Raw genomic sequence first — 22,279 nt, 5'->3', positions numbered from 1 at the left:
GTAGGGAACAATAGATCTTTTGTTAGGTCTTACAACAGTCAATCTTCTGTTTTGGTCTTTCTAATTGGTCGAAAACTTTTAACCAGAGTACTGACTTTCCTATTGGATAGTTCTGTAAATTGCTTCAGATCGAGTCTAAAAAGCTTAAACATTTCCAATGAATGTGTTGCAGTGAGGTCTTGCTGTGGTCCTGCAACCAATGTTAATCCGGCTTTTTCTTTGAGTCCAGGAAACTCAGCACGAGCACACAACCCGTTTCTCCCACAGTGAACGAAGGCATCACAACAGGATTGGCCAATTTATGTCATAAACTTAACGAAAAAAACCCACTGCTCTTTCTTTCAGCGGTAGGCCACCAAGAGGATTATTGAAGCGAAGTTTAGAATAGGTCTTCTGCTAATTCAATGAAAAGAGGTGACCAACAGAATCTTGTTTAAATTTGCGGCTGGAAGGGGAATTTTAATTTTCTGACAACTCAGAGAGCTATGTTTACATTATGTGCTCCACTCATCCACAATCTTGTTAATCCTATTAATGTGAAAAGGGCCTGAGAGCCTGAAAGTGGCCACAGTTCAAGAGCCATCAGCCTGCATTAGTGTTCCAAACACAAACCCGCACGTCTACACCCACTAAGTACTTAGAATAAGAAGTCAAATTACTGAAGGTCTTATGATGGCATAATAATCTATAGCCCGTATTTACCAATCACTTTGCCCATGGGGAATCCATGATTGGATATATATATATAGTTAATCTCATTTTCTTGGTCAAAAAGCGTTTTAAAGCCACAACCTTTATGCACTGTATTTCTTGGCAGCAGGAGAGCTTTTTTCGCATTATTGAGTAGCCACACAGAATGTCCGCTCTGCTACAGCTTCCACGTGAAGGATTTACTTAGTTAGATGATCATGTCTATCTTTGCACTTTATTGCCGTTTAGGGTGATTATCATCATTTTGAGTCAATCTTTCTCCATGCAAAACTATATATGTGCTGATTTACAACCAAATGTTAGAAAAATGATTGAAATGTATTGTCTTTAAAAGCACATGAAATGAAATGATCTGCATTTATATAGCGCTTTTCAAGTCAATGACTTCCCAAAGCGTTTTACAATGTGCTCCACATTTCCCAATAGCGGCCTTGCAGCCATGTAAGTCGCTAACCTGCTTATTGGGGGTATTAGGGGTTCAGTGTCTTATCCAAGGACACTTCGACAAGTAACACGGACGAGCCGGGATTCGAACTGGGATCCCTTGATCTCAAGACGAGCGCTCTACTTCCTGAGCTACTGCCGCCCTAACATGGTAAACTGAATCAAGAATGCTTAATGAGGATTGCAGTTAAGTAATTCACGCTTTGATCGTTAACCGATGCATTTTTGCTTTTGTTGAAGACAACTGTCCAATGTCTAAAAAGTGTGAGAAAATATATTTGGAACAGAGCTGGACAAATACCTTAATAGAGCTGTCCGTCTCGGTCAGGTGGCCACTTTTCAACCTGCAATTTTAAATGTGTCTGTTGGATAGCGCCAGTAACCACGTGCCACTCCAAAACGCCCACTGTAGCTGTATATGCTGATAGATGTGTCAGGACCCGAACGAAGAAAGGACCCACTTACGTGCGTTTCTCTTATTTTCATTCGGAAGCAGGGAAAGGGTAGAATACAGGCTACGTTGATCGTTGATCGTGGGGAGTAGGTTACTCAGACGCGGAAGTGGAATTTCCGTGGCGAGCGAAGGCAGTGTCGAGAGCGGGGAAAAACAGATCGATGGCCGGGAAGAGAGAGCAAAAACGTAGTCAAGGACTTAGGACAGGAGCAAGTCAGGGTCAAAAAGGCTTGCCGAGAGTGAGCTGAGGTTCGCAGGCGGACTGAGCCCATCCCAGCCATCTCCGGGCAGTGGGCAGGGGACACCCTGAACTGGTTGCCAGCCAATCGCAGGGCACACGTGGACAGACAACTCACTCGCGCAGTCACACCTAGGGACAATTTGGACCGGCCAATTCACCTGAAATGCTTGTCTTTGGAATGTGGGAGGAAACCGGAGTGCCCGGAGGAAACCCACGCAAGCACGGGGAGAATATACAAACTCCGCACAGTAAGGCCGGTAGCTGGATTTGAACACACGCAGGAGATTCCCACACGCGCTAACCACTGCGCCACCGTGCTGCCCCTTAATTAAAGTATTTGTTCGTAAATGAATATATTTATTTGTACTATTTGTGTACTTCTAAACCAATTGGATGACGTACACAATGAACAATAGAACACAAGTTGTGCTGGTAAATCCGATGAGGGAAAAAAGGATTAGCGTAAGATGTTTTTTTTTCTTCTTGTATTATCAATGTTTCAGATTTGATACTCTCTACCAGAATATACAAGAAATTAAATCCATCAGTTGTTGTTTTTTTCCCTAACCAATGTGGCGCACGACTTGAAAAGTTTGCCCACTCCTAAACCAAATGAGTAAGTGACTGTCAAAGATGAATCAATGTATTGGAATTCAAAACATTTTTTTTTTCAATACGTTTCTAATAGCATCATGGACAGACAGATTTGGGTGTAAGTGGATAAGGGAATATAAAGAAGAATAAAACGTATTTATCAAACTTTGAATAAATGCTCGTCATTAAAACCTGGAAACTATTATTGAAGTTCCATTATTAAAGGTTCCTCTGCTTAACTGGCTTTTTTTGTAATGCCGGGAGGATGAAAGTATACTTTTTTCCTACATTGTAACAAATTTGATGGAAAATGTAGCTAAGTAAAATTTTGCTCCAATCTGCCAGCGGTCATATCTTAAGAAAATCTTTCCAGGCCTGTGTATGGAAAGATGATCGCACGAGCAGTCAAAAAATACCATATAATTATTTTCTTCTGTAAGTTATTGGACCACAGGAGATTGCCTAGAGTATGTGTATTTATAAGCCTACTTCAAGGACATTTGTGATTTTAAGTGGAGTAAAAATATTAGAAAGAGGTAGATTGGAGTTCCAGTTTTCCTCTTTTGCAAGCTGTCAGGCAATTGCCGACCATTTTAAGCCAAACTCTTAAGCATGCTTATAGTTCTCCAAATTCAATAATTCAACTACAGGTAAATTGTATTTGAAACATTTAGTCATTTGCAACCATATAATTGAATATGGGTATGAAATCACAAATATCACAGATGGTTTTTTTTCACATAACAAATACGTTATGGTTGATTACCCAGACTATTTAAAAAATTATTTAAAAGCACCTTCCTTTTATACAATTTGTATACGATTTACCGGACACATCTTTACAGCACCTGGAACATCTTTACATGAATTCCTTAAATTTAAAAAAAACATTGATATTGAATAGGATTATTAGTCCAACTATAGCACTATAACCCACAGAAAATAGTTCATGGACCGCATATTGGGAACCCCGTGATGACAAGTGCAGTGTGAATCTTTTTTTAAAGGAAAGTTTAAAGACAAGAAAGCTACCTCATCTGTGTTGGACATAACAACATTGTTTTAGGTTCATTTTGAAGTTAATAATAATAAAATAATGATTGTGTTTTGTAATTTTTGTTGAAGTTAAATATTTTGAAAGTAAAAGCAGTCTTAGTTTACACTGTGTATTTGGAATGGGGAAAAATAAAACAAAAAGAAGATTTAAAATCCATCCATCCATTATCTGCACCGCTTATCCTCAGTAGGGTTGCGGGGGTGCTGGAGCCCATCCCAGCCTTCTCCGGGCAGTGGGCAAGGGACACCTTGAACTGGTTGCCAGCCAGTCACAAGCACACAGGTACAGACAATTTGCTCGCTCATTCACACCTAGTGACAATTTTGACCAGCCAATTAACCTGACATGCATGCTTTTTGGAATGTGGGAGGAAACAGGAGTGCCCGGAGGAAACCCACGCAAGCACAGGGGGAAGATGCAAACTCCGTACAGGAAGGTTGGTAGCTGGATTTTAACCCATGACCTCAGAACTGTGCCGCACACGCGCTAACCACGGCGCCACCGTGCTGCCCCAAAATTTAAAATCACAATACTTAATACAATAATCAAAATTATTTTTTTTTTCTAAAAATAATCGTAAATCCTTCAGCTAACAAGAAAGTGTGAGGAAGGAAAACAGAATTAAAGTAAGAGAGAAAGAGTGATTCAAGCGAGACAGTAATTACAGGGAGATGGGAGAAATTCAGACCAGAAAAAATGAGCAAAGATGCTCAGACTATTGGGTTGCCGCCCTTAGGCACTCAACGGAACCACCATCTAACCAGCTCATCCTTCAATATACCATTACAGACCAATGCCATGACGTGAGTGGCCCAAAAATGGGCAGCAACGGGTGCAGAAAAGTGTTTTAGATATATGTCCATTGCCAAATCAAGATTTGTGCAGCGGAAGGACTCCCATACAATATTGATGCTTAACATGAACTGTGGTTGGAGTTCATCAGGAAAAAGGGCAGCAACAACGAGAACAACAAAAACAGCAGCGCTACCAAGATCCTCCATTTTCACTTATAAAGCTAGTACAGTGAAACCACAACAAGTGGGATCAACATGACCACAGCTGTTCCAACCCTCTCATCCTCCTCACAAAATCACCTGAAATAATGAGGAAAGGGAAGTTAATCAAAATCAACAGGATTATTAGGAGTGAAATATGTATTTTGCAGAGCCATAAATTTTTCTGCGACCTAAATATGCTATATTTATCTTGCGTGTATGTTTATCAATACATATTTTTAGATCTTGAGCAAATTGCAAAAATATTTGTATTTGAGACAAATTTCTCCACAATAGGTGTTGAGTCAAATTGACAGTAATATGTAGCTTATGTTTTAAGTTGCAGCAAGTTTTTCTAATTACAATTTACTGGGAAATGCTACCTTAAGTTTTTGCATGATACATAATAAATGTCCATAATTTATGTGTAATCCTTGCACCAATACAAATTTCATAGTGCCGTTTAGATGTAGCGTACACCTTTCCACTTGGGGCGTGACCCTTAGGTGGCTGTGAATTTTCATAGCACAATGACGTACAAACTAATGCCAACTGCCGTTAATCACAAGGCCAGAAGAAATGCAAAGGCAAAGCTAAGCCATCAGGGAACCTTGTGGGCGTCATTTTGGGGCGACTTGTTAAAAAGTATAGCAACAATTTCAAGCATTTACAAGCATTTTACCCAAAATTCAAGCCGTTTTAATATCTTGAAAACTCAACATTAGAATTCAAGCATTGTAAAGGATGTAAAGTGACCGTTAAAACCCGCATCTATCACCAATTTTTGAGATTGAATAGCAAGGAAAGGGTCCATTACTGAATATAAAAATAGTAAATACATTTATTAATTACTTCATTAAAAAGTAAGATTTAACCCACAGATGACTGACACCTAAATGTAATGTGTCACTCGAAAAGTAATTATCCAGTTAAAAATTATTGCATATACCGTAAAATAAGGAGTGCAGCTGCACCCAGTACAATTTTCATAGAAAAATCATTTCTTACACATATAAGTCACATCTGACTATAAGCCGCATGTGCCCACATTGAAACATGAGATATTTACAAAGACAGACGGCATATATATGTAACTTTTTTTTTTATTTTTTCTATATATTTTTTTTTGTTTTATTTGACAATAATCATGACTTACTTGTAATGCATATTCAGAATAAATGACAACAACAACCACAACCTGAATCAGCAACTTGAACTCCTGCTCATTAATAATAAAATACATCAACAATATAAATAAATAAATAAATAAACAAATAAAACTGAAATGTCCAACCTTTGGCCCTATTCACCACGTATGTATAAAAGGAGCCAGAACTTTCCATTGTAACTACTTAACCCTCATACTTAAAAGAAACAGCAAATACCTCTTTGTTAGCTTAGCAACCAGTGCAAAGTATGGGCATGCTTTTGCCTGGCTACCATCGTCTGGGCTTGCTGCCCCGTGGTGAATATCACGAAGCCAAAAGCAATGTGAAAAGGGCTTAACACCGCCAATCACAGCTTTTCTTCGACACAACTCCTGATTATTTTCAGATGGATTGATGTTGGGTGCTTATTGAAAGTCAACGGGTACCAGTTTAATACAAAATTAATAAAAATGCTTATAACTAGTTGCCTGTATTAGTTAAAACCTTATCCCGTTGTAGTACTAAAGATTATGTATAAATAGTCAAACGTACAAACAACTTTAATCTTAAATATAACCAAGTAAAACTGTTGCATCAAAGAGTCAATTCCTCAGGGTGTAGATGGGTATATCCGATAAGCAAAACATTCTGACAGAAGATATTTCACTCATGTTCGATTATTCATTGGGCAGTGTGTAATATTTAGATAGATAGATAGATAGATAGATAGATAGATAGATAGATAGATTTAGTGTCTCTTAGTGCTACAAACAACTTTCATTCAATTAAAAAACAGATTATAATACTAGGAAAACTACATGAACAATCATATGAATATTATTTATCATTTAAAAAAATCATTTGTTGAGAAATTTCTATTTATTTAACATAGGAGAATCCATACCGAGAAGCCCCCGCCATGTTTGTCTGCTGTCTTTCTGCTTGCTGTGGCACTGGTTTTAATTCCTATTAGACAGCAGTGCCCCAAAGATATTCTATTGGATTAAGATCTGGAGACACGCTTGGCCAGTCCATTCTCTTTACTTTTAACCCCTTTAGAAAAGCTTTGGTCATCTTAGAATGGATTTGGAGTCATTGTCAGGCTGGAACATTGCCATGTGATCTAGTTTCTGGAGAGAGGGGATTATTATCGGTTTCAGTATTTCACAATACAATCTTTAGTTTGTGTTTCCCTTAATGAAATGAAACTCCTCAATTCCAGTTGCACTCATGCAGCCCCAAACCATGACATTCCCAACTGCATGCTTGACTTAGGAACAACACAAACATGTTTGTACTCCTTACCTGGTCGCTGTCACACATGCATCAAACTATCTGAGCCAAAGAAATTCATGTTTGTCTCATCAGACCAAAGGATATCTTTTCAGTAAGCCATAGCCTTTGTTTACATACTTCTATTCATTGTGTCGAGATGATGTTTCTTCAGTGATGTTCTATTCAACATTGGATGCAGCACATCCTGAGGTAATAATAGTGGAATGAAAAATAGCGCATTGCTACAATAGTACAATAAAAGTAGCGTAATAATATTGAACAGCAACAAAAGTTCTTCAACAAGTCGATAAATAGGATATACCCCATTGCCTGCGAATGTTGCTTATTTGAGTTGTGTTTTCTCCATGTGACTACACTTGTTTTTGTGGTAAAATACGCACATTCTTTCTAAAACAATGAAATTGTGTAATCTGGCTCATAATATACAGTTTGCTCATTTTGAGCAGTTTTTCTGATTAGGCTGGGGAAAAACATACTGTAGAATCCAGACTATAAACCACAACTTTTTCCCCAAGCTTTCAACCCCAATGCAATGATGCGGCTAATTTATGTATTTTTTTTCTAATAGCAGTAAAAGTAAAAATAAGACAGGTGGAGTATATGTGTCGAGGAAGACGCAAGTTTAATGTAACTTTGGGCTTTGTGCATGAATAAAACTAGCATTAACAGACCCTCATCGTGGAAAAGGTGTCAATCGAAAGGTGATCGCTAACTATCATATTGGGAATGATTTCAGGAGTATTTTTATTTGTAAATGCGAATGATGTGGCGAAACAAATGGATTACAAGAAGCAACGCCCAACGAAGCAGAAATGTTTTAAGAAGATTTCTATTCATCTCTCAGCATTGTTGTGTGTTTTGGAATAAATATTTTACACGGTTGGATTCCATGAATTGTCCTTGTTGTAGCAAAGCACTTTTTGCACACAATTAAAAGAAGTTGAAGACGGCCAACGAGTTACTCTGGCTTTATAGTTCTCGGGTATCTTGTTTCAGATTGATTCTGATGAATATATTTTGAATACATCTTGAATCCCAAGAGTTTAAGCTGGACAATGATGTGTGGGATGACATATTTCAGTGAGTGGTGACAAACGTACAGACACTTATTTGTTTATATTATCAAAAAGCTTTATGTGTACGGTAAGTATCTCATGAATCAATGTGGGCACATGCGGCTTATAGTTAGTTGTTGCTTGTGTGTGTACAAAATCGTTTCCCTTTAAAAATGTACGGGGTTTGGCTTATAATCAGGTGAGCTCTATAGTCCGAATTTAACAGTATATATATAAATGAGCAACGTTATCTAGCATCTGCGAGATTATTATTTTTTATTTTAATTATCATAATAGAGAGATAAGATAAAATATGTTACATATTAATTGTTAAAACTGAAACTTCCACAATTTTATAAATATTTAAACTACAATTGTATCATGATGATAGGGTTCCTCCCCTTTTTTAATGTCTTTCAAAGTCAATTTTTACATTTCTACAGTAGCATTAAGAGAATAAATTCAGTGTGAATTATGTACTTTGCAGATCCACAAATGTATCTTCCATTTACATATGCGACTTTTTATCCTTCGTGTGCGGTTCAAATTGTCCCTAGGTGTGAATGAGCGTTTGAGTAGTCTGTCCCTGTGTGCCCTGCGACTGGCTTGCAACCACTTCAGGGTGTCCCCTGCACACTGCCCGAAGATAGCTGGGATGGGCTCAAGCACCCCCGCGACCCTACTGAGGATAAGCGGTGCAGATAATGGATGGATGGATGGATGGATAAAGTATATGTATCTGAACATTGCGAGAGTAGAAAAATTTGAGACCAATCTCTACCCGATTAAATGTTGGGTAAAATTGCCATAATATGTAGCTTATATTTTCAGTTGCAGGAAGTTCCTCCCATTACAAATTAACACTGGGAAACACTATTTTAGTTTTTTGCATGGCCCATAATAAATAATGGCCAAAGTAAATAATTGATGCAAAATCTTTGTACGAATACACATTTCATAGTACCGTACCTCAATAGGTGTAGCATGCACTGGTCCTTTTGGGGGCGACCCATTTGGACGATGACCCTTCATAACACAACGGCATACAAATTAATGCCATCACAACGAAGAAATGCACTGGCAACATGAAGCCACCAGAAAGCAGTGTCAATGTCATTTTTAATCAGACTTGTTGAGAAACATAGCAACTATTTCAAGCATTTATAAAGACTTCAACCATAAATCAGGCAGTTTTTAAATCCTTGAAAATTTTTTTTAAGAATTTTAAGCACCCGTACAAACCTTGTGATTATGACATGGATTTGTTCACGTGCAGTTTTCGCCACGTCGGCAAATTGCTTAGCATTACCAAATCTCATCTAGGTCCTCCTCACTCACGCATGTTATATCACCATGATGGTCTGGTGTCAACTTTACCTTGACAAATTAAACCTTTTACACTTTGATACCTCTACTAGCTTCTCTCTCTATACCAGCGGAGCCTGAGGGGACAGGATACCGCAGCTAATTACGAGTCCGAGTGTAAACTGCACTGCTGATAACAAAAAGTGCAGGCTGCAAAGAACAATCTGCCAAAATACATTCAAAGAAATGTTGTAGCATACTTGGCAGGGGTCATAAGGGTTTGTATCAGAAGCCAATGTGATGTTGGCTCACAGATCATGCGGCAATAAGTAACATCTCTCCAAAGACTTATCAGTTCATGGCCTTCTGTTTTAAAATACAATTTAGAAGGCTGTTGAACTTATCCAGTGGTCTCCTACAAACGTTTGGCAGCTTTATGAATATTCAACATTGGTTTAACAAGAGTCCCAGGTCCAACTAAAATGTCCAGAATGCAACTAAAACAAATACACCACAGGAAAAGAAAAACTTTACAAGCAGAATATCTGTGTTGTTTTTCATGTTGCAGGAAACACTATGTATAAATGGTATATGTAAAAGAAACGAGGCAGTTGTTGATGTTCTTTAAGCGACATCGTCTGGCTGTAGTGGAATTGACATGGAGCATACGATTTCAACAATGTGCTACGATGTACTCGATGAAAACCCCAGTTATAGAAAATAAAAAGATTATCATATTTATACTTCTTAAAGGGGTTAAAAGAAACAAGTTGTATGAAAAAATATATTTGAAGAAAATAATTACAATGTAAAAGGCAAATACTAAAAGCACATTTTTTACACATGACAGAATGCATATGTGCATCTTAGGGTCTACAAGCAAAAGTAACATTTTATATGCTACCTTGAGCAAACCCATTCAAGCACCACAAACACATGCAAAATGACATATCTGAGATTCCAAAAAATAAAAAGGCAATTGCAGCCATTCAGTAGTATTCTGCATGTACAACAAGAACACTATGTCCCAACATTTAAGAGTTTTAAAATTATTTCAGCAAACACTTTCTGCAAAAGATAAGGTACTTTTCCCGAGAATGTTTGAGATCATACACTCATTTGATTACAAGTTAATGAGAATACTTTTTTTTATCAGTTATTCACTATCGAAGGAACGAAGGTAAGATGCTGTATTGCCAGAGCCAGGCAAAAAAAAATAGCACAGAAGCCACTGACCTACATCACAGCCTGTGTGAGGAATAAAAAAGCCTGAGGCAGTGACATCCACTCAGCCACCAAATATCAAATAGGGTTCATCACCCCCCTAAAATAGTTCCCAGTCAAGAGTGACAAAACGGTCGTCAACCCGCTTAAATGGTTTCTAATAAAGAATGAGGAAACAGTGTATTTTAAGGTAATCGGGGGGATATTATCATGCTTTTAAGTTCCGGGGGTGTTCGGAACATATGGCACATGTTCCGGGGAGTGATTTATTCTCCAAAAATCAATTATTTCCACACAGAAATGTTATTTCCACTAAGAGGAAATAATTGAGGAAGTCTGCTCTTGGAAAAAGAATACTTCGGCACAATGTGTGCAACGAATCTTTAATTATATCAAAAGTACAGTGGGGCGCCTTGATATGAGCACACCTAAAAAAATAATTTGGGTAAAGTTTTTTGAAACAAAGATCTTTCTCGTTATACGAAGGAAAATACAATTCATGAGCAGTCCCAGAGGAGATCACGAGAGAGAGTTCGAGAGCACTCACCGCTCATGACTGCTTACTGCCAGAATTATCTCATCCAGAGTTATAGGCAAATAAATAAATAATTGTGCTGTAATAAAGATTGTGTGTAAAATTAGTTTAAAATTACAGTAACTTTTTAAAGTGTGCAGTAAGAGCGAACAGTTCCTCAATCTCTTACCCGTGAACTTCTACTTGAGTAATATTATTCTCAAGTAACAGTACTTTTACTCGAGTAAAATTCTTGGCTACTCCACCCACCTTAGCGCTAAGCAATTCAAATTTAGACCCTATCAGTACTTTGGGTTCACTTGAATGTGTTTGGGAGGACGGGAGCGGATCAATTAGTTTTTAATTATTTCATATCGAGTAAATTCGCTCGTTACACGAGCGATTCGAGCTAACAGCACGAACCTTAAACAAATTAAGCTTGCAAGATGTCATGACTTGTTCGGTCAACTTAAACAGTTTTTGTTGCTTTAAAAAAACTGCTTGGCTGGTATCGAATATACTTTAATGTATGCTTGTGAGGTGTCGACGCGGGTACCTGTCATCGTAACAGAAATCTGCTCCCAGTGTGTTGACGTATAGGACCAAAGCCACGGCGCTGCACAGCAATTCTGCAAACATTTCTATCCTTCGCGTACACAACTATGGCGTGTGTCGAATAATACAACTTAAAAAAAGTCAGAAGACGACAAAATCCCAAGTGTATGTTCCGTTGAAGTCGCTGTCTTTGTCAGGACGCAAAAACAAATCTGGTGGTTCCCTCCATCCTCACTTCAAGTGCACAAAGTGGGCGCCGCGCGTATCTAACCCATGACGTCTTGAAAATGAGAGAGCTTTTTATCCACATGGAAGTTTGTTAAACAAGTGGGCGGGAGGGAATCATACAACAGAAGCGTTTAGTCAATGTGTGACGACGCTAAAATTCCACGCGCGTTCACTTCCACGCGAGAGTCCCCATTCTGATTTTGCACGATCGCGGTTGGGTAGCTGCGCTGACCACAACTAAGTTAGCAATAGTGGAGGAAGCAACTTCTTCTTGTTCTTTCAAAATAAAAAAACATATTTCAAGAATTTACCCTCGTAATCGTTATTTATCTTGGATTAAATGTACTGCATGACTGGTATAGAGTGTGCTGCAAAAAAATATTTATCAAAATTAGAAGTAACTTCATTTAAAATACAATTGTGTACGCGAGATTCTTTTTATTGTTTTAAATAAAAGAAAGACATTTTTGGGCCACAGTACCAAAAACAGGATCAATCACTACTTGACAGAAGGGAGTAACAAATGTGCCACAAAAACACGAAAAAAAATGCTGAACGATACACTATTAACATAAACGTGTGCCCAAATGGAGTAGGCTGAAGCTGAGGCGTTTAAGTGCCCATTCTTATAACACTTATAATGTTAAGAACGGTTTAATTGTGCTTTGACAAATTGCTCAATTTGCACACAATGATATGAATAAGTGTAAGATTAAGCATCAAGGTTTACTTTTCCGGCAAAGTCTGGGTGATTAGTGTGTTCTTGTAAATTGGGCCAAAATTCTACTCTTAGAATACGTTTTTATCTTACGAGAAAACAGCAAACAATAACAAAGTTTCACGATGAGAAAGAGACATTATGCATGGAACAGTAAGCAGCTGAAACCGCTGAGTGAATCCTCAACACATGATCCTCATTGACATGCTCACGTTTTTGCATTGCATTGCGAAGTTCTCAAAGATGGAATAGTGAGCGAGTTAGTTGGCAAGAGTGATAGTGGTTACTTTTTGCTTGTTATTGTTAAAAAATCATGTTACTGGGTTATTCACATTTTTTGTTTTGTTTTACTTTTTACATTTTGACATTTTGAGCTAGCATTTCTCATCATATTTAAGTCTATCCTGTCCTTTAATCAGAGTTTTAAAAATGCCATTTTGTTTGTTGGTGCTTATTATATTATATTATATTATATTATATTATATTATATTATATTATATTATATTATATTATATTATATTATATTATATTATATTATATTATATTATATTATATTATACTATATTATATTGCCCCGCAACCCTACTGATGATAAGCGGTGCAGAAAATAGAAGGATGGATATATTGTACTGTATTGTATTACAAATTTATTTATTTGATTTATATTATTAGGACTTCATTGTTTAAAGTACTTGAATTTATCTTGATTATTTAGTTCTGTTATTTAAATAAATATAATTAATGTTGATTAGATGGATTTTAATGATTTCAAGATCTATTTGAATGGTTGTTTGAAAAAAAAAAATCAATGAATTAAACGTTGCTACAGTTACTCAGAACTTGAATACTTTTTTCACCTAGTACTTTTTTACTTTTGTTGAAGTAACTATTTGGATGACTACTTTTTACTTCTAATTGAGTAATATCATTATGAAGTAAAAGTACTTTTTGAAATTTGGCTACTATACGCACCTCTGGGTTGCATGCCCTAAACACTTTTTCAATGAAAAAAAAAGGTTGAGAAAACCCACAGCTTCAGAATACTCTGTAAATATTGCAAAGTAAGTGACTGCCAGTCCTATAAAATGTAGTTCGTGAAGTGTTTGTGATTTTAAAGAACCATGGTTACTTAACGTCACAATGATGACTGAGTGCCAAACAAGGGAAAGAAAATCCACCAGCGTGTAAGGAATATGCATGGGTTGGGAAATGAGACGGAGGGAAAAAGAGAAAAAGACTCAGACATTGACTTTGCATGCGAAAGGAAGACCTCCGTGAATGCCTTTGGACCATGGCTGGTTTGAAGGAATTACAGGGACACTGCATTGGCAGAAAGATAATTGTTGGTTTGGGATAACGTTTGGAAAATCACATCCTTGTGGAAAAGATGAAGCCTAGACGTGAAAGTGGTAAGACGGAGAAGCGGTGCTTAAAGCTGGCTTTGCACAAAGCTAAGAGGCCTTATCAAGATGTGGGTATTCAGGGAAAGTCGGGGAATATGAAACAAGGAGGGTGAGATTATAACATTCTTGTGATGTATGGAGCCAGTGGTGGGCCATGAGAGCCTTCAAGGCCTTCTCAGCTGGCCTGAAAAATATCTGAATCCTGTTAGTTTTAATTTAGTAATTTAGTAGTTTACAGTGTTCTCGTTTGCCTGCGTCCCTGCGTCCTAGATGCATAATTTTTGCTGGGGACGCATTCGGTCAAATCAACGTGCGTCCCCGGGATGCATTGTTTTTGACACCAAATTGTCATTATTATCCGATTACTTTTTTTTTTTTTAACAAAGATTTACCGCACTCCAATCGTTTCGTCAGGCACATCCACCATCCGCCATTGTTGTTTTGGTCTCGCGCCGATCTCGGCAAAAGAGATCTCGTTGCTTCAAGATGACGTCATTGTTGTGGCGGTTGTCGAGTGAAAGAAAACTATGCCTCCAAAAAACAGTTGGTATAAGGTGCAAATCAACAAAAAATTGGTAATTTCTTCAGTGTCGGTAATAAGTCGAAACATAACACAGAAAGTGGTAACAACAGCAATAATTCCGGCACGAAAAAACGGCGGAGAAGTTCTTCAGAAGACCGCGAAGGCAAGGAAAACACGTGTTTTGAAGTGAACGATTCGACAAAAGAAAATAAACAAAAGAATACTAGCAAGAAAAGGACTTTTCTGCGAAAATGGACTAAATTATACTCCTGTTTACGCTATGAGGACGATGATAATGGATTGGACCTTGAGAAGGCATTACAACTATGGCGGGACAGCAAACCACGAAGAATATATGAACTGAAAATTTTTAAGTGGTAACTGCTTTCAGATTCAGATTCAGATTCAAATTCAGATACAGATCTACTTTATTGTCATTCTACTACACGTGTATACAGAACGAAATGTCGATACATCTGACCCGCACAGTTTCCTTGAATGTACAGATATAAATAAAATGTTGTATTGAGTTGGAGTATTGAAGTACTAATAATATACTAAATAATTATGGCTGTGTATAGTATTATACAGGAGTGCAAAGAGTGCAAGAGTAGCAGCTAACCAGATGTGCAAAATGCGCAGTCATGTAAACAAGTCACTGTACAGTAACAATAACACTGTAGTACGATAGTGCAGAGGAGAACAGATTTGCAAAGGAGTGGCTAGGTATAAATAACTCCTAGTAGTGCAAAAAAACAAAACAAACAAACAGATGTACAGATTAGCAGCAGTGCAGACTTACTATGTGTGTGATTGATCATTTAACAGTCTAATGGCCAGGGGGACAAAACTATTGCAGAACCTGGTGGCCCTGCACCGCACACTTCAGTACCTCTTCCCAGAGGCTAGCAGAGTGAACAGTCCATGATGGGGGTGAGAGGGGTCCCTAATGATGTTCTTGGCTCGGGATAGGCAGCGCTTCTGGTCAATGTCCTGAATGGAGGGGAGAGAAGTCCCGATTATTTTCTCTGCTGTCCTCATCACCCTCCTCACACTACCCCAGTCCGAGGCACTGCAGCCTCCACACCACACAGAGATACAGCTGGTCAGGATGCTCTCTATGGTGCTCCTGTAGAATGTGATGAGGGTGGGTGGGGGCAGGTGGGCTCTCCTCATCCTCCGCAGGAAGTACAGGCGCTGCTGGGCCCTCTTCACCAGTGATGCAGTGTTCACGGTCCAGGTGAGTTTGTTTGTGATGTGCACCCCTAGGAACTTGCTGCTGCTGACAACCTCCACAGCCTTGTTGTTGATGAGAAGTGGGGCATGGATGGGCTGGTTTTTCCTGAAGTCGATGATGATCTTTTTAGTTTTGTCAACATTCAGGACCAGGCTGTTGTCTCTGCACCAGACCACCAACTGCTCCACCTCCTCTCTGTAGGCCAGGTCGTCGTCTTCCCTGATGAGGCCCACCACTGTTGTGTCGTCCGCAAACTTAGAAAAGGGGTCTCAAACTCATTTGAACTTGGGGGCCACACGATAGAACAATAGTCGTGTGTCATCAGGGTGAACAGCAGGGGGCTCAGGACACAGCCTTGGGGGGAGCCAGTGCTGAGGGTGATGACATCGGAGATGTTCTGACCAAGCCGCACTGACTGGGGTCTGTCAGTGAGGAAGTCCAGCAGCCAGTTCCGCAGGGGGGTGTTGAAGCCCAGGAGTCTCAATTTGTCTACCAGGTGTTGTGGGATGATGGTGTTGAATGCTGAACTGAAGTCCAGGAACAGCATTCGCACATGGGTGTTCTTTTCCTCTAGGTGTGTCAGGCTCAGGTGAAGCGCAGAGGAGATGGCATCTCCGGTGGAGCGGTTTGTCCGGTAGGCAAACTGAAAGGGGTCGAGTAACGAGGGGCTCTTTAACCAGTGTCTCAAAGCACTTCATTATGATGGGAGTCAGTGCAACGGGCCGGTAATCGTTCAATGATGAGATCTGGGGATTCTTTGGCACTGGGATGATGGTGTCAATCTTGAAGCATGATGGTACCGTGGCTTGGTCTAGCGAGGTGTTGAAAATGTCTGTTAGGACACAAGCCAGCTGATCAGCGCACTCCCTAAGGACCCGCCCTGGAATGTTGTCAGGGCCTGGAGCCTTCCGTGTGTTGACCCTTCTCAGGGTCGTCCTCACGTCAGTTGAGTCCAGGAGGAGTGCTCTTTCGTCCGGATGTGGAACAGCTTTCGCTGCAGGGGTGCTATTTTGTGCCCCGAACCTCCCAAAGAAGTTGTTGAGGTCATTCAGGAAGTCCATGCTAGTGTCCCCCACTGGGGCGGTGGTTGGCTTGTATCTAGTGATGGCCTGAATGCCTTTCCACATATCCCTGGTGTTGGTTGTGCTGAGGAAAAGGTCCTGGATTTTTTGACTGTGCGATCGCTTTGCTAGTCTGATAGCACGGTTCAGGTTGGCCCTCGCTGATCTCAGTGCCTCCTCATCACCAGATTTAAAGGCAAAGTTCCGTGCCTTCAGCAATTTGCGTATCTCAGCAGTCATCCAGGGCTTCTGATTGGCACGGGTGCAGATGGTTTTGGTGTTGCTGACGTCCTCATCTATGTTTATTTTGTTGTTGTAAGTGACAGCCGATTTAAACACGTCCCAATCTGTGCATTCAAAGCAGTCCTGTAGTGCCTCCATTGCCCCCGCAGTCCACACCCTCACCTGCTTTACTGTAGTTTTTTTCTGGTCAGCAGGGGCTTGTATGCAGGAATTAGCATAACAGAAAGGTGATCTGATGAGCCAAAGTGGGGGCGGGGGGCTGCTCTGTATGCTTCTCTGATATTTGTGTAGGCCATGTCCAATGTGTTCCAACCTCTTGTAGCAAAGTCGACATGCTGGTGGAAATGCGGGAGAACTGTTTTCATGTTGGCCTGGTTAAAGTCCCCCGCAGCATGTGCATTCGGTGTAAGCATGCTGCAGTTCACTCACAGTTCGGTAGAGAACGTCCATTGCCTCCTTTGTATTAGCGCTGGGGGGCACGTACACGGCAGTAATGATAGTATCGCTAAACTCCCTTGGGAGGTTGAAGGGTCTGCAAATCACCGTCAAAAGTTCAATGTCCCGTGAGCAGTGATTCGAGATTATACTAGCATTCCTACACTAGTTGTTGTTGGTATAAATGCATAGTCCGCCACCCCTGCTCTTACCGGTGAGTTCGCCGCTCCTATCAGCGCGGAAAGCAGTTAGCCCCACAATGCTAACAGCGTCATCCGGGATAGATGAGTTAACCATGTCTCTGTCAGAATTATAGCGCAGCAGTTCGTCATCTTGCGGTTCGATGTACAGTAAGTTCCACTTGTAAATGGTCCAGTTTATTGTCCAGAGAGCGAACGTTGGAGAGGAAAATGGATGGGTGAGGCGTTTTGAAGGGTTTAGCCTTTAGCCTAGCTGTTAGCCCGGCCCGACAACCTCGCTTCCTCCTCCGGTCACACCGCCTCCTCTTGCCACTCTGCTTCGCTGCTTTGTAGGCCGCTGGGTCTTGTTGACGTAGCACTCCGAGGCTAAGTAAACACTCCAGAGTGATCGTAGCAATGAGCACTTGATTTCTGGATGATCGCATATCCAGCAAAAAACTGCGATCGTATATTAATCTGCAGTTAGAGTTGACTTATTTCGCCGTCAAAAACTGAGTCGAAGACTGAGTTTTATGACCAAAATGTAAGAAACTGTAGCGAGCCGATGTAGCCGCAGCCGTACAGGGCGCCGCCATCTTGGATGTAATTGTATTACCAATTAACTGTGATGATTAAAACTGCATTAATATATATATATTTCAGCAATATTATTTTGTATAGTGTACAATATTGTGAACTGAAAAATCTGATGTGATAACTGCTTCATATTACCAATTAACTGTGATGATTGAAACTGAATAAAAATATAGATTAATATAATTATTTGAGCAATAATAGACAAGTTTCAAATCAAAATCAAGAATCCGAATCACCTTTATTATCATTGTATTTCTACAATAAGATTACGGTTGCACTCCAATTGGCAAAATAAATATACGATATAAGTATTAATAAATAGAAAAATAAATGAATCCTACACACACAATTTGTTCACTCTAGTATGTAGAGTATTTACATCTGAAATAAGAACTAAACACAACCGAAATATTGCATTTAAAACTGTAATAGTCAATGTGAAAACTGAAATATCTTCCATTGCACAAAGTTATTGAAATAAAAGCAGGTGTGAATAAGTAGACAGTACAATTTAAAACCTAAAGAACTTTTCTTAAATAAAATACTTCTGCAAACCTGTTTTAGAATTAAGTCAAGAACATCTAAAGTAAAAAACTACATAACCGGGACATTGCACTCAAAACCCAGGATACTGCACTTAGAACAAGGGCATTGCACTTTAAAATGACTACAGTCATATCAGAGATACATTATCCCCATTTGGTATATACAAAGGAATTCCCATGTGCAAAGTAAATAAAAAATGTTTTTTTTTTAATGACGTACCGTAAAATACGGACTAAGGCACACCTGGTTATAAGTCGCACCAAGTACATGGATATTTTTATTTACTTTTTATAAACATACATAAGCCGCACCTGACTATGAGCCCTATGTGCCCACATTGAAATATGTGATATTTACAATGTACGGTACACAGAAATATTTTTAATAATATACTGAACCTTCCGACTTTTGAAAACCAAATACCTGTCAGTATGTTTCCAGACATACAATTGGAAATCTTAAACTCTTAAGATTCAAGATTTGATAATTTCAGAATATACTCTTCAAAGAAACATGACGATCAGTCTGAAAAAAGGTAACTCATCATTACGCCCCCTGGCCGTCTTCAACTTCTTTGAATGCCCGTTAAAATGGCTTTGAAACATCGAGGACAATCCATAGAATCCAACCGTATAAAATATATACTGTACTCCAAAATCAGGGGTGGGTAGAATTGTTAAACAATTTACTCAAGTAAAAGTACCGTTACCTCAGAATAAAATTACTCAAGTATAAGTAAAAGTAGTCATCCAAATACTTACTTGAGTAAAAGTAAAAAAGTACTTGTTGGAAAAATTACTCTAGTACAAAGTAACTGTAGCAACGTCGCACTGTATTTATTGTTAAAAAAAAAAAATCAACCAATCAGAACATCAAATTATCAAAAGTGCATTCAATCAACAAAAAATACATTTAATTTAAAAGTAGATAATAATAATCAATGAAAATTCAAGTGCTGTAACAAACAATAAAAAATGTATAAATCAAATAATTAAAATTAAGCATATGTAGCACCAAGTAGCACATTTTTTATATCAACGGGCTCTGCAAGCAGAACAACAATCTAGCCCATAAACTTGAACAAAGGAAACATTGAATATTGTAACTGTTGTTTTGCACCCTTTTTAAGGGGAAAATGCTTTTGATGTTGTTGTGGTAAATACACTTGCATTTGTAGAATAGATTTGCATACATGTAGAAATGTAGAATAGACGTGCATACATGTAGAAATTTAGAAAGACTTGCTTACAGTTGTGGGAAAAGGTCGGGTTGACATCGTTTGAAGATACTCTTGGCAGACGATTAAGTTTCCTTGAAGATACTCTTGGCAGACGATTAAGTTTCCTTGAAGATAGCGTGCAAGGGACGGGACGCTCTGAACTTGATACGTGATACAGGACCGCCTTTTGGGGTGGACTCAATCGAAGCTTAATCGTCGCTACCAGCTTTAAAAACATTGTCATGTTCCCAGCTCTCGGAGAAACTTCATTGATGCATCAATAAAAGTTGTATCTCCCTCCCACGAGGCTGGCTCCTGTCCATTTTCCTTATCCACATATGAGAAGACTTTTCTCTCGATTATCGAACCTGCAATTTCTCCAACATTCAATGGCGCCCCAACGTGGATTGGCACTAATTAAATAAAAAAGAAAAGGGAGGAAGACTTCTCAGTGGAACTGTCTCAAATGAGCAAGTGAGGTAAGGAAAGTTTTTTCTCTCCTTATTTCGGTTTGCTTGTCGAGATTCGTGGGAGGACGGGAGCCTGTGACGTCGGAGCTAAATTATGAAAATGCGTGCACGTGGATTTTCCGTCTATAGTCAGGCCCAAGTTCGGACGGATGAGATATATAGACTGAATTGAGATTTTTTTGTCCCGGGAGCTCGGTGCTCAGAGAATCCTGTTTGTTGTGGGACTTGGCTGCTTGAAAAAGAAAAAAGGCTAATTTACCTGGATAAAAGGTGCAGCGGCGTCGGTATTTGTAGATTTATAATTGTCTTGAGATCTGTGTAAAGACGGTGATGAGACGTCATCATTTGCTGAAGTGACAGTTCGAGAGTAGACGATCTATATGTGGTTAATACGGGGCATGTTTTATGTGTTTCCCTAGTCGATTGATGATTTGGGAGGGACATGTAACCTTGCACTTAAGAAAAAGTGTGGTGCATGGAACCTCGCCATTTTCTACAATCTGAAAGGTTATACCGACGTTAGAAAAATGAGCAGTAATCAGATGTTGTATTATTAAGATATATTCGCATAGAAACAAGCGATACAAAGAATGTGTGAGAATTGCTGACATGTTTTTAGTCTGGGAGATGTCTCATTCGGGAATGTTGGCTGTTGGTGTGTGCCAGCTGGCGATAATTGTGCGTGTGTCTCTCTGTCTGTGGATGTGTGTTCTGTTCGGTTCGGTTTCTCCCCCGCCCGCCTGAGTGAGAGTGCGCGGGTGATTTATACTTAACTGTTTAAGGGCTAGGACGACGCTGTGCGGAGGAGAACCTTTGTTTCCTTTTGTCTTTTTTTTGTTTTTTGTTTTGTTTGGCGTTGGGAGGGGAGTTAAGGACGCATGGATGAATGATGGAGTGACTGCTTCTTGCTTTTTTGTGGGTTATCCTCGCCCCCACCGCTAACCCGCTTACCCCCACCACTCTCCGTCTTTCCCTGTGTGAGTTGAGCTCAACCGTGTGTATTCCCGCTCCGATCACCCCCACCCCACCCCCGTCTTTCCCCCGTCTTTCTCTCCTTTACTTTATGTAACGTTATGTTTGAGTCGTTTACGTTACGGAGGGGGTCATGGAAAATAAATAAAAGTGGAGGGATTACTTAATTCGTCCAGTGCTCCGTTTGCGTGTGGCCTTTTGATTTGTGAGATCTTGTTCCGATAAACGTGATAAGTATAGTTTGGGTAAATTGAGGAAACAATTTGGCAAGCATTTTCAAAAGACAATGAGGAGCAGATTACTCGATCTTGAGGAAGACCATGAAAAATTTAAGAATTTAATTGCTAAGGTGATGTCTTCATGGTCATTTAACCTAGACTAAACATCCGAGTTTGTAAACATGACCGATTTAACAGGATTCAGAAGTCAGACGGACTGTTGAAAAGGGCAGAAGATGGACAGAAAAACAAGCAAAGAACAAACAAAGACGTTCACTCATCCGTTGTCTGCGCCGCTTGTCTACAGCAGGGTCGTGGGGACACTGGAGCACATCCAGGCTGTCCTCAAACCGTGAGCAGGGGGCAATCTGAACTGGTTGCTGCCAGTTCACTGATAAGGCTCATGGACACATTCCAGCGGCAGATTACGAGTGGAACGTCACAATGGACTGAGCCAGACGGCCAAGGCCGTCGACGGGGCGGTGATAACGAACAACACGAGGCTGCATTGAATTACGCTAGAATCTTGTTGATTGACGTAGTGTTTACAAATCTGAGGAATATTGATACGTTTGGATTGTGAATTATTTTATTTTTAACACAGAAATACTGCTAAAATTGTATTTTGAATCTGCTT

General features: G+C 39.5%; 1 protein-coding gene across 2 annotated transcripts in view; it reads right to left on the bottom strand.

Moving 5' to 3' along the window:
* The window catches only part of tmtc2b (transmembrane O-mannosyltransferase targeting cadherins 2b), a 178,974-nt gene extending 166,955 nt beyond the window's left edge, over nt 1-12,019 (bottom strand). For both annotated transcript variants that reach the window (XM_088341036.1, XM_088341037.1), the window contains exon 1: nt 11,595-12,019. In XM_088341036.1, coding sequence (XP_088197162.1) covers nt 11,595-11,677 — 83 coding nt within the window. In that variant the 5' untranslated portion in view covers nt 11,678-12,019. The remainder of the gene's footprint in view (nt 1-11,594) is intronic.
* Between the last annotated feature and the right edge of the window lie 10,260 nt (nt 12,020-22,279).

This window comes from Urocampus carinirostris, chromosome 7 (genome assembly GCF_059441175.1).
Source record: "Urocampus carinirostris isolate Australia breed hairy pipefish chromosome 7, RoL_Ucar_1.0, whole genome shotgun sequence".
Lineage (NCBI taxonomy): Eukaryota > Metazoa > Chordata > Actinopteri > Syngnathiformes > Syngnathidae > Urocampus > Urocampus carinirostris.
This window is presented reverse-complemented; position numbering and strand designations above follow the sequence as displayed.